This window comes from Theobroma cacao, chromosome 2, assembly GCF_000208745.1.
Source record: "Theobroma cacao cultivar B97-61/B2 chromosome 2, Criollo_cocoa_genome_V2, whole genome shotgun sequence".
Taxonomy (NCBI): domain Eukaryota; kingdom Viridiplantae; phylum Streptophyta; class Magnoliopsida; order Malvales; family Malvaceae; genus Theobroma; species Theobroma cacao.
The window spans coordinates 8,964,057-8,976,949 of NC_030851.1; the positions used below are offsets into that span (position 1 = coordinate 8,964,057).

A 12,893-nucleotide genomic window follows, 5' to 3' on the forward strand; every position below is an offset into this window, starting at 1 on the left:
CCCCTCCCCCTCCCCCCCCCCCCTTCCTCTGTCTTCTCTTAGTTTAGAAATGAAGAAATGAAATGGCATGAGGGCAGAGCAAAGACATACCAAGCGAGCTGAGTATGCAACCAACCAATCAGGCAATCCACCAAGCAAACAACTTCCTAGACCAGCCCTTCCTAACTCAAGGTAATCTTCTTCAGATACAGAATTTAGTTCACAAGCTTCTAACATGAGATGTTGTCGATCAAGTATTCCATGCCACTCCTTCAATACCTGATGAACAATGCGCATCTAATGACAACTTTTCGAAACTCGAGAAAAAAAATCAACAGATTGAACAGGCAGTAAAGAAAGTGTCAATTTTGTTTTTTTTTTTAATTCAAAAACCCTACTTAAAAGTACATACCTTTTGAAATGCACCTTCACCAGTCAGATTCAAGTAGCTGCCACGGCAAACTTGACTACCACAGAGACAGACAGACGCTTCATATTCTTCTTTGCTCTAATAAGATAGGCATCAATCATCAGCTATAAGAATATGGGAAATTTCTTCTACAACAAGGCCAATAAGACAAAAGATTCAAACCTCTGTAACAGAATTATAATCAAATGTAATCTCCTCGTCAAATCGTATTGCACGTAGAGCATAGATTCCAATTTGGTACTGACCATCTACAGCAGTAACTCTGCATTCCAGAAATGGTAATTAAAACAAAATCTTGGTACCATGAAGGGAACTCAATTTGTAGCTAGGCCACAAGTAAGAACAGGTGTCTTGCCAATCAACAACTTTCAAGTACCATTAAGAATTATCGAAAGCACTAAACTATTAGATAATCCGATAATAGAGAGACTGATTTAAACTACAATTTGTCCCAGAAGGAAAAGGATAAGTTATCTGGAAACACAGAGTAAAGGTCATACTAGTAAACGGTCTATCCACAAAATAAACATAATCCAATTATGTTTAACATCCATCCTACTTTTAAGCTTTTAGACAACCAAACTCCTTGCACAAGTTGATTTAAGTATATCAGAAGTACAAAACCTCCAACCAAGTACAAATACCTGTTTTTACTGGGAAAAGGTTAAACTTCTCCAACAATTATATCAGTATGTGACAAACATCCAGTAAATAATTATGAATATAAATCATCAAAAATGGCAATGGTGAAATATAATTCCATATTTTAAAATCCAAAATTTTCTGCTCTATACAAGTATCCAATTCCAACTAGGGCAAAATGGGGAAAGTGCTTTAAAAAAAACTAAAGAAGTGCTTTACAATCCTACAAAGACCAAAAAGAACAACAGATTATACTTACTTGGCTTCACAATTAGGATGACATGAATGACAAATTCGACTCGCATAATTTGCCTTGTGCATGGCATCAACAACAACCAAATCATACCCTTCAGCATCACCCTGATAAATAAGAGATGATAAGGCAAGCATTTTCAGCACAACAAGTAAAATTAGCCACAACAAACACATTGCACAAGACATGTCGAAGTAGACACCTTTGGCCTCTCAAGGTAGATGTTGTAAAACTCAGGAGCTGGATCCTTATTGTTTTTCTGCAACAATCGAATCCCATCTTGCTTCTCAAACCATTTCCAAACAGGATAAACCTATGAAAATTGAAACCTGTCAGTGCAAAGGGCTTCAAAGAGACTTGATTCAAAAGCCAGAAGCCAGAGAATAAGTGCATAGTAACAAAAAACTGTAAATTTTTTATCTAGAAAGAAGTCAAAAACCTTATAAATTAATTTACATTCATACCTCTCCCAAAAACTCTACAACAAAATCTTCTTCTCCAAAACCACCTTCCTTGTTGCAAACAACACCGAGACCCTAATAAAGCACATTCCAGTGAGAAAAAATGTGAAACATCAGCATCATAAAACTAAGGAACAAGAGAAAACAATAAAACATTATGAAATATAAAGAGAAAAAAAGAACAACAGAAAATAATACATGAGATATGAAGCACATGTATACCTTCCTGTAAGCAACATAGTTGTCATCAGGACGAGCATCTATGGCTTTCAGGATACCTTGACACATTCTCATAGTCCGTATATCACAATCTGCCTCAGCAACTCTTTTAATATCATCTAAAACAGGCTGCAATGGGTACATCATTGGAGTGTTCCCAGTGCCTGTGAAGTGTCTAACTTGCTTATTCAGAGTTCGAAGGAGAACATCTTCGATAAAATATTGCTTATCCACTAGAGGCCATTCCAACTCCTCTGGCATCGAATCAAGTAAAAGGTTATGAGTAAAAGGATCAATTCCATAAACTTCTTGCTCTAAAACTTCATCTCCAAGTTGTTTTCTGGGTTTATAATCTTTAACTTCAGGAAGTTCCATATCCAACTCCTCAGTGCCAGTTTTCTGAGCATTGAGCTTCTCAGCATAGTCCTCTGGCAAGGATACCTGCATCTTACGTCGCACATCCTCCTCATCTGCTACTATAACATACTGGTCAATTACTTCATATTTCCTAGTGACAGGAGGAACCAAACTGACTTTTGTCATGCGAGCACCCCATTCACGATCATCAGCCATAGAATCAAGACTATCATCTGCTATAAAGTATCCATCTCCCCTTGACTCCCCAGACCGACCTTCAGGCCTGAAATCCACATCACTCTCTGTGTCTGAAGCTGTACTATCAATCTCGCTCTCGCTTTTTCCATCCTCAGAAGAGCGGTCAAGTTCATCAGATGTTTCACTTTCTGAGTCTAAAGATTTGCGATTAAGTTTTGATAAGCGCTTTCTAATTTCTCTATCAGATGCATATTCCCCATAATCAAAACCACCATTTGCAAAAGAAGTGCCATTGCTCTTGTTCATGTACTTCCTTTCAGTGACTGCCTTACCGAGTTTCTTCTTGTACTTTGAGAACCCAGCAGGTGAGTCATCTTTCCAAGACTTCAGCAACTCATCCCTTTCATAAGAAGAAGTAATCTTGGCACCCTCTTCTAACCGTGTGGCAAGCTGGATAAATAGAGTAATTATGCGATTCATGTCGCGAGCACCACCACGATTCTTTGCTCTAAAACAAAAAGTAGGCATATCAACAAGAGGAAGAGAACATTTATAATCAAATAACTCATGCTGAATGTATGGCCAGAAAAATAAAGCAGAGGAAAGAGAAGCCAGTGCAAAATTAACAGTTTATGTTCAATAAATTATATATTAAAAAAAGAAAGTGGAGCAGTGCGAACAGCTTTAGGCATTTAAAGAGGAAATTTACATTTTAACTTCGACAGAAAAGAAACAATATACATTATTATAAATATTCTTCAATGCAAGGTATCCAATGAAGTCGAATGAAGAGGCAACCAGAAACCCTTACTTTATTGCATCCCTGCACATCCGGCTGATGTCCTCTGTAACAGAACCCACTCCATGGCCAATGTAATAACCATTTTTCATTCTTTCCTCAATTTCTGCAACCTAATACCAAATGACAGCAAAGAATAAAAACTTTTACACAATGTATAAAAAAATATACAGCCATACACAAAACAAAAGACCCACAGTACCTTGGGCACAAAAAATTCGAAGGTATTCTCCTTCATGATGTCCCTTAGACTTGAAGCAAGGAACTCCTCCATCCGCTTATATCCATTTTCAGATTTCTTGATTGCCCATCGTCTAATACGAGCTTCCCTTGATAAAATGGATGAGGACTTTCTGGCATCAAATAACTTTGAACGCCTATATAAACTTCGACGAAATAATTGGTTTGCGGAGTCCCTTTTATCTACACTTTCAAAATAATTCTTCAATTCACCAAAATCATCCATATCACTTCCCAGGCCCATTTTAAGGCCAGACGAAGTTTTCTCAGTAATCTGCTTCAGACTCCTTGTTTTGGACTCATCCGAAATTGTCATACCATGCAAACATCGGCTCTTGAACCACCTCAAATTTGGAAATTTGACCGTCAACTCCCCAAACTGACTGCAACCTCTAATATCTATAGAAGATAAACTAGGAAACAGACGAAGAACATCTTCAAGCGTGCTGGGAGTTATGTTTGTGCAACCCATTAGAATCATCGAATTTATCTTTTCTTTGTTATAACCATTCTGCAAGTAAAGAATTATATTAAACCTGAGGGGTAAAGGGAAAAATAAAATCATATTTACATATTTTAAACAACCATGAACATACCATGATATTCCACACTACAGAGTCAGTGCAGTTAGGACCAACAGATGACATGTCAACATGCCTTGTTATCCCCTTGTAAAACCTGACAGCAGCTCTCCAGTGTTTACAAGTCAATGAAGCAAAAGCAAGGGATTTCATGTCAGATCTCAAGAAATGGAAGACTCGTGCCAGCACATGACCATCTAACAAACCCCAGTTCCCCATCTCAGTAACAGAACATGTACTGTCTTGTTCAAGGAAGGTCGAATCACCACATAAATCTTCAAATGTAGGCTCATCCTTTCGAGTTGATTGCAACTCATCTTCAATTTCATACTCTTCTTCACTTCCATTAACCATCATCCGTGCTCGTTTGCCACCATCTGCAATTTACAGACCAACATTCATCCACATATATACAACGAAAGAAAGAAAGAAAGAACAAATAAATAAATAACTGCCTCATAAATTTACCAAACTAAAGAAAAATAGTGAAAATTTGCGCATTGCACACTCATCTTCACCAAGTCCAAAAGGACCTCAGGACCTTTACCAAGTTAAATAGGTGTCTGCATAAATATATACATGCACACACACACAAACACACATTGGCAAAGGGATGTATGTGATGCCAAAAAGTTCATAGAGTGCAAAAGTGCGACGAGGAAAACGGAAATCAAGTAGAAGCACAAATCTAGTTTAGGTATAATATTTTGTTGTTACAAGAAAACCCACTAAAAAAGCATCATGAAGATAATTATCACATAAACTACTAAGTGATTATATATATATATGATGAGATTTTACAAAATGCATTAAAGAGGCTACCCAAGAAACTTGGGAAAATCACTCTTGAAGAAACTCGGGAAAGGCTCTCCCATCTCATTTAAAATTAAAAGCTCTCTTTTCCAATCAAATCAAACTCATATATAACAATTAAACATGATTGAAAATACCTGTTTTTCTGTAAATGTGCTTGTCCATCTCTTTCTTTGGCTGTTTTGCACTGATCCATGGGTCTAAAACCTCATTTATGGCTGCAGCAAATTCCCGGCTCTTATATGATTTCATTACCAATTCATGAAGCTTCCCACAGGTATAACCAATGAATTGGGGGTGTAGGTTGTGAAATGAACGGGAATTTGTATTATTGTCACTAAGGGCAGCACCTTGCGAGTCTGAAATTAGAGATCCTGAAGAATCAGCAGATGATACAAAATTCTCGAGCTGATTCCTGGCATTGGCTTCAAAAGTCCCAGCAGCAGAGGTGACAGGAATCCAAACTTGATCGTATTTTCGGAAAACACTGCTATGTTTCTGGATAGCACCTTGATCCACCAAGACCTGAAGTTCTGAAAGTGATGAAGGTCCCCTTTCATGCCCAGCACCATCAAGGTAGTACCACTCACCCAAGTGCAACTGCAGCTCATCAACTGTGCAAACATGATCTTTAGGAGTATTAACAGGTGCAATGCACTTCCATGATCCTTTCAAGCCTTGATCAGTAACAGCCTTTGATAGTGAATCACTTTCTGCTGATGATTTCTTGATATCACTAGTTGTAGAGTGTGACCGTGCAGATCTTGAAGAGTACCTCTCCTTCCCTCGAACTTTTGTGCGGGGTGCAGATACAAATGAGCCCTGGTCCTGGACCACACATGCATTTATCCTGACTACTGGAAGCATGGTTCCCTTCGCTCCTCTCACAACTGAAGGCTTAATTTGATTAGATCTACTAATATCAGTGCAATCACTTCTCTCTTCTGTACTGGAGAAAGCCCAAGGAGGGAGATCAAGCCTTCTGCTATGAGAAGGATAGTACAGATCATCCTTCATATGCCAGCGAGGATCCTCATACCCAGACTTTGGCATATGGCATAAAGGATAACCATCATTAAGAACAAGCTTTTTCCTAGAAGATCTATCCTGAGTAGCTTCCTCATTTCTCTTCCAGTCCCCACCCTTGCATGACCATCGACCAGAAAACCAGTCACTAGAGTCAGCACAGGAGGAACCATCAGAGACTGCACCAATCCTGATTTCTGCAGCCTCCTTTGCCTTCGTGTCAGAGTAGCTAGATAATTCTTCAGTTTTTTTATCATGGTGATCCCCAGTGCAACTATAATGCCAAGTGAAACCTGTAATACCAAAGATAGGAAAAAGATTACATCACAAGATGGATAACTAAATGCCCAGTGTTATGCTGTTACAAGTTCAGAGTATTCAATTATTTTTCTTTATTCTGAATTCATCTCAATATTATGTTGTTCAGGTGGAACTAATGTACTGATTTCAAATTTGATTGTCCAACTTGGGCATTTATATAACATTTCAGTAGCAATTTAGCCTCCCACCCTGCTTGGGAAATCTAAATCAGCTCAAGTGCACATGATATCCAAAGGAGAGAAAAAAACTTCTGAGAAATGAAATAAGGCTTGAAAGTTGAAAGGTGATAACTAGGACAAAGCAACATATTAAGTCCAATGTAAAGTTCCAGAATGCTAACATTATTAGCATTATCCTAAGCTTCACTAATACAAGAGATGAAAATTTTAAAACATGCTTTAGTTGCAAGAAAATTTTTCCTTTTCTTTTTTTAAAAAATGTCCCTATAAAACTATCTGAACCAAGCAAGTAAATTCTAAGCGAAAAATAATCATTGTTTAATTGTGGGTGGTAACAGGAATTAAATACCCAACCCCACTAGAATAGAAAGACTTAATTCCATTTGAAAATAAAATTAAAAACTGATTTTATAGATAATTAGAATATAGAAGCCAACAATATTGTCTGAAATAATAGAATTTTCCAAATGCCAGGTGCTTGTACTTATCGCCTTCTAATGTATTATCTCACCAGTAGAAGATAGGGGGAAAACAATCAAATGCTCAGAGGTGAGTCATGAGTTAAAAGACAATTATAAATTATAAATACAGGTTACTCTAAGAAATACGTACCTTCAGAATTTCCCCACCCTTCCCATTCCGCATGATCGAATTCAAAGGTCATTTGCAGAACTTCTGCATGATGATAAAAATCCGGAAAAATGTAAACACGAAATCTCAAATATCAACAACCATGCGTATGTCTACATGCATGAATATACACATATGCCTACAAGTGTATGCATATTTGTTCGTACACATGTATAAATGCATGAGGAAGCGTACAAAAAGAATTAAGTACAACAACAGCAGAGATTCAAAGAGAGGAATAAAAAGCATTGGTACCAGAAAAGAGTCAGAGAAATATAGTAAGTGATGCCATACCCCCAACTATCTCAAGCTCCTGGCCAGGAATAATGTTAACACCCTCCAACAGAGCTCCAACCCTTTCATCAATGTGAAGATCTTCTAAGGGCTCAGACGCAGCTGCACTGTCATCTTGGTAATTCATCATTGTCTCATCACCACTGTGAATGCCTAATGGCCTTGATTCTCCAATTTCTGCCAATAAGTTACCAGGAGCTTCGGGAGGGCTAACCAGCTGCGTTACAGTGTCAGATACAATGGATGGGAAACTCACGGTCAACATTGGCGAAGCTGCATTTTCAACAGTCACCCACCTATCACTATCTAAATGCTTGATTAAATGATCTGACAAAAGAACCCCTTCTTCCACAAGTGACTTAAGGTCACATAATTTTGAAGGCCCACGTTCAACACCAAAATAATCAAGGTAAATCCATTTACCCACGGATGACTCAGCGACCAAAGGAATGTGAGGTGGTGTGTCACATATATCCATATCTTCCTCCATCGATTGCAGCTCTTCAGGAGGAGCCCCATCAACAGGAAGAGGAGGTTCTTTGCAATTTACACTGGGACTCAGAGATTGCTCCTCTTTCTGAGATTCACAGACAGCATTTTTCTCATCTGATCCATTAAAATTGTGCACACTGGTCCTATCTTGAGATTCTTTAATTGAGGAATGTGACTCTCTTCCACTATGATCCCTCTGGCTGACTTTATCTTCTTGTCCCTTACAACCATATTGTGAATTCCGCTTCTCATTTGCTGCACTTTTTCTACTGTTGTCTCTGTGATTATTGGGCCTATTCCGATCATGTGGGGACCGCTCCAAATAGCTGGGAGTTCGGTCCCTGCGATCATGGAACCTAGCTCGATCCTGTGGGGACCGCTCTGCATTAATAGGACTTCTGTTTCTATGATCATAGTGACGACTCCGATCATATGGGGATCTATCACGAGTGTAAGGGGATCTCTCACGACCATAAGGGGATCTCTCACGACCATATGGGGATCTCTCACGACCATACGGGGATCTATCCCGAGCATATGGGGATTTCTCACGTGCATATGGGGATCTCTCCCGTCGAATTGGGCTCCGCTCCCTGTGATCATAATTCCTGACCCTATCACGTGGGGACCGCTCAGAATATCCTGGACTACGTCCATGCCTGTCATAAACAACTCTAGATGACAAAGAGGATTCATGATGTCTTGAAGAGTACTTCTCCAAAGAAGACATCCTTGATGAAGAAGAATTTCTATAAAACCTCTCAACAGAGTGGCGTGAATAGTGCTCTGGGTGGGAACTACGACTAAAATCATCAGAGAGCCTCCTACTTTTTGAATTTGCATAGTCACCATAATCTCCGTAGTGCTTGCGCTCACTGCTATCTGAATCAGTACCATGTCGCTTTAACCGATTACCAGAAGAAGAGTACTCCCGTCCATGGTTCTTACCATTGCTGTACTCACTCTTATACAAGCCATCATCATCCACAATCTTCGAACTGATCCTGGAAGTCCTTTCATGGCTAGTTTCCCACCTGGAAGTACTTTTGCTGTGCTGAGTACCACTTCTACTGAATTCCTTCCTGCGATAAAAATCATCAACTGGGTGCTTTCCAGTAGGTGGTGTGCGTTCCATCTCATATTTCCAACTTTTTTCCTTTCCTAACTCATACTTACGAGATTTACTGTAACTGTAGTCATCCTTTATCACTTCCCCTTTATGCCATCTATCAGGAATGAACTCACCTTTCTCTATGTCATCTTTGGGGCTTCTCCATGACCCAAATTCTACCTTCTCAGCTTCCCCTTTCCTCCCTTTCTCCAGAATCATCTCCCCCTTCCCTGCCTCCCCTTTTCGCCATTTACCTGTAATAATCTCTCCATTCATCACCTCCCCTTTTTTCCCAGAAACAATTTCCCCTTTCTCCACCTCCCCTTTTCCCTCAGAAACAACCTCTCCCTTCTCCACTTCCCCTTTCCTCAATTTCTCACTAGCAATCTCTCCCTTCTCAATTCCCCCCGTCTTTAATTTGTCAGTCCCAACCTCCCCATTCTCCCCTTCCCTGGGCCACTTCAAAGTCCCCAATTCACCTTCTTCCACTTCCTCCCTCTGCCCAGAATTCTCACCTTTATCAACCTCTTTACTGCTCTTCAATCCTGCTTCACTCTTTGGTTTAACTACCAATTCACTCTTCTTTGCTGCTGCTCCTCCTACCACCTTCTTCTTAACGACTACTACTTTCTTAATTTTCACCATTTTCTTCTTCTTTCGTGGTTGCTGCTGCTGCGGTTGCTGTTGTTGTTGCTGTTGCGGTTGCTGCTGCTCCTGCTGCTGTGCGTTGTCTTCGAGCTTAATAGGCTTTGAAGTGAGCCCATTGCTGGGACAAAGCGTTTTTTCTGTAACTGGAAACCTCTCCATGATATGCTGATGTTGATGCTGATGCTGCTGCAAAGGCATGCACGCAACTCCTCCATCGCCCATGGAAATCCCCAAAATTTCCTCGGAATTCTCCAACTTCTCTCAAACCCTAGCTCTCTCCCCTTTCCCGGGGCTATGGATGCTCATACTTCACAAACTTCCCCCCTTTTCCAACTTCTCAAATCGTCCCCTCCAAAATTAACCTAATTCACAAAATAATTCACCACAAAACGACATCAGCCAAATCAATGTAGGGTTTCACCGAAAAGAAAAAAACAACAAATCGAGAAGAAAGAAGGAAAGCATTCGAAATCCATCACGGTTTTCTAGGGTTTGAAGACCGTGGAAATGTAAGAAACAATGTTTGGAATTAAGAAGAAGCTAAAAAGAGAAGAGAATTTACCGAGAGAAAATATAAGTGGGATAGATCGGGGTGAGAGGAAATCGTGCAGGGAAGCTATAAATCGACGAACGTGAAGAACAGATCGAGAGAAACGACGACGAATTCCAGAGCTGTAGGAAGAGAAATCTTTGCGCCAAACAAACAGAAAGGAAAATTTCTCTCTCTCTCTTTTTATTTGGCTCTCCTATTATCTCTTTTTTTCTGTGTTGTACATGTTTCTTTCTCTCGCGTTTGTGTTCTTGGTCTGAAAGACGAAACCTTCGTGTTGTAAATTTTTTTTTCCTTTTTTTTTAATAAAAATTATTTTATTTTATCTTATTTTATTTTTTTAACGAGCTCAGCCCTCTTTATGATTGTGGATTTTATGGGATTTAGGGTGTGAAATGATAAAAGTACGAAAGTACCCCTTCTAGGCAATGAGATACGGAGGAGGAAGAAGAGGGAAGGACCGTATGTTGAATCGTATAAACATTACTGTCTAGTGGTGTTGTGATGGGACGTTTGGAGTTTTGGACCTCGGCCGTATATCTTCAAACTTGGAGTCCTGAGCCCCTTGACTCCGACTCAAAGCCCTTTCCCGAATATCTCTTTTTTCTTTTTTTAACTTTTTTGTTATAATCAAATAAATCATTTTTCAATAAAGGATCTAATAAATTCTTAAAAGAAAAACTCCTCTATTGCATAAAAAATTTTAAATTAATTCAAATTCTTTTAAATTTCAAATCATTAAATTGAAAATATATTTATATTTCATCTAACTGGAAAAATTACTTTAATTTTGAACAAAAAATCATTCAATATATGTATCAAGCAACTGTAATACATGGAGAATGTTAGGTTTAATTACTACTAATAAAGTTGGTGGGGGTGAAAATGATAGATAGAGAGGGAGAATACCAAAATAAAAAATTAAGTCCGTCTCCAAACTGAGTCAACAACTTGGGAATTATCGACCAAATCGAATGTTTTTCGTTGCGGTGCGAGGCAGGGGAAAGACGAGTTCCCTTCCAAATACTTGGCGTCGCCGTCGACCGGAGGAGTAGAGAATCAGAGAAAAGAACATGTAGAAGGAGGGTGTTTTTTGTCATTTCGGGGAGCTTACGGAGTTAACAAAAGTAGGGGAAGGGGAGGGAGATATGGGTAAGATGGGAGAGTTTTGGCGCTCAAGATGAGCGAAATATTTGAGGGGAGTTGAATGGAGGGACTCTCAAATACTGAGGTCATCATTGTTGTTGTGGGCTTATTATAAACAAATCAAGCATTCAGGTTGTTCAAAGCCCAATTTCTTGGAATTTTTTTGTGGGAAAAGTTTTTTGCCTTTATTCTTCATTGAGTTTTTCCATGGGTTATGATTCTTGTCCTAAGCCCAGCCGCCAAAGTCTCCTGTGCATGTCCATTCTTGCATCCAAATTCATGTTTCTTCGGATATCATTAGTCTTGTCAAAACCACCTGTCTCATTGAGTCAATTTAATTTTTATTAAAAATAAAATAAGTTAAGTTTAAAATTTTATATTCATATTAAAATTGAATTTAAATAGGTCAATTCATTTAATCAGTAAATTGTCTCATATTGAGATAAGACAATTTTGTTAGTCAAAAAAATAAATTAATTAATAATTTAGTTACCAATAATATTACTTATTTTATATATTTTAATATCTTTAATATTTATTTGTCAAATTCATAATTTTAGTTAAGATTAAAACTCAATATCTCTTTTTCTTTCGTAACAATTAATATTAGATGGTAAATTGATAATGATTCAAACTTTAAGACATCATTGCTGTCCAAATAAGATTCAAATGTTTTGTTTGAAGATGAAGATTGAGGAGGACATAAATGAATCTTAAAATTTCTATTTATTTGGTTATATACTTGTGTTTATGGGATTGTAATTTGTGTTAAAGATTGAAGCTTTATTTATATTTAATATATTTTATTTACTTATTTATATTTGATATAATTTATTTATTTTTAACTTGTTTTTATTATTCAATTTATGGATTAAATCATGAAACAATTTTATTGATAAGGAGTTTGTTAGGTAAAATTGTTAAAATGATTTTTTTTCTTTTTTTTAAAAAAGGATTAAGCTGACCCAACCCGACCCATGAGCTGACAAGGGGTGGGCTGAGTTGGGATTTAGATGATTCATGTAAAAAATAGGCTGACTCGATCCAACTCTTATTTTCTCAACCCACAAGGGTTTAGGTCTGGCTAGGTTGAGCCAACTCATATTAACACCTCTAACTATCATGCTTAGTAAAGTCAAAAGTGGCATTACTATTAAGGCGGATAAAGTAACGAAAGGAAATTTATGAATTTAGAGATTTGATATGTCCTTAAAATATTCAAACTTATTAGTGTAAGTGTAATCGAACCAAGATTAGACAATATATCATGGAGCTTAAGCTTCCATTTGATTAAAAAAATGCATGAAAAAATAGATAAAACTTGAATTATGGAACTAGTATTATTTTTGTTTATTTATGTTTATAAAAGTTTTAAAATATTCAAATATGCAATTAGATTTGTTAAACCATTAAATTGAACATAAAAATGTTAAAATTCAAGTTAACACGTTATTTAAGCCAAGGGCGAAGCTTTCCTGTAGAATGGGGGGGCCATGGCCCCTTTAAAATTCTAAAATTTTTTTA

General features: G+C 37.9%; 1 protein-coding gene across 1 annotated transcript in view; it reads right to left on the reverse strand.

Annotated features, from left to right (window-relative positions):
- Nucleotides 1-10,588, reverse strand: part of LOC18608550 (histone-lysine N-methyltransferase ATXR3) — a 13,733-nt gene extending 3,145 nt beyond the window's left edge. Inside the window, exons 1-14 of the mRNA XM_007043309.2 lie at nt 10,236-10,588; nt 7,423-10,035; nt 7,111-7,173; nt 5,110-6,291; nt 4,175-4,536; nt 3,541-4,089; nt 3,351-3,451; nt 1,988-3,047; nt 1,769-1,840; nt 1,507-1,617; nt 1,311-1,411; nt 572-671; nt 392-487; nt 91-258 (exon numbers count right to left, since the gene is read on the reverse strand). Coding sequence (XP_007043371.2) covers nt 91-258; nt 392-487; nt 572-671; nt 1,311-1,411; nt 1,507-1,617; nt 1,769-1,840; nt 1,988-3,047; nt 3,351-3,451; nt 3,541-4,089; nt 4,175-4,536; nt 5,110-6,291; nt 7,111-7,173; nt 7,423-9,895 — 6,438 coding nt within the window. The 5' untranslated portion in view covers nt 9,896-10,035; nt 10,236-10,588. The remainder of the gene's footprint in view (nt 1-90; nt 259-391; nt 488-571; nt 672-1,310; nt 1,412-1,506; nt 1,618-1,768; nt 1,841-1,987; nt 3,048-3,350; nt 3,452-3,540; nt 4,090-4,174; nt 4,537-5,109; nt 6,292-7,110; nt 7,174-7,422; nt 10,036-10,235) is intronic.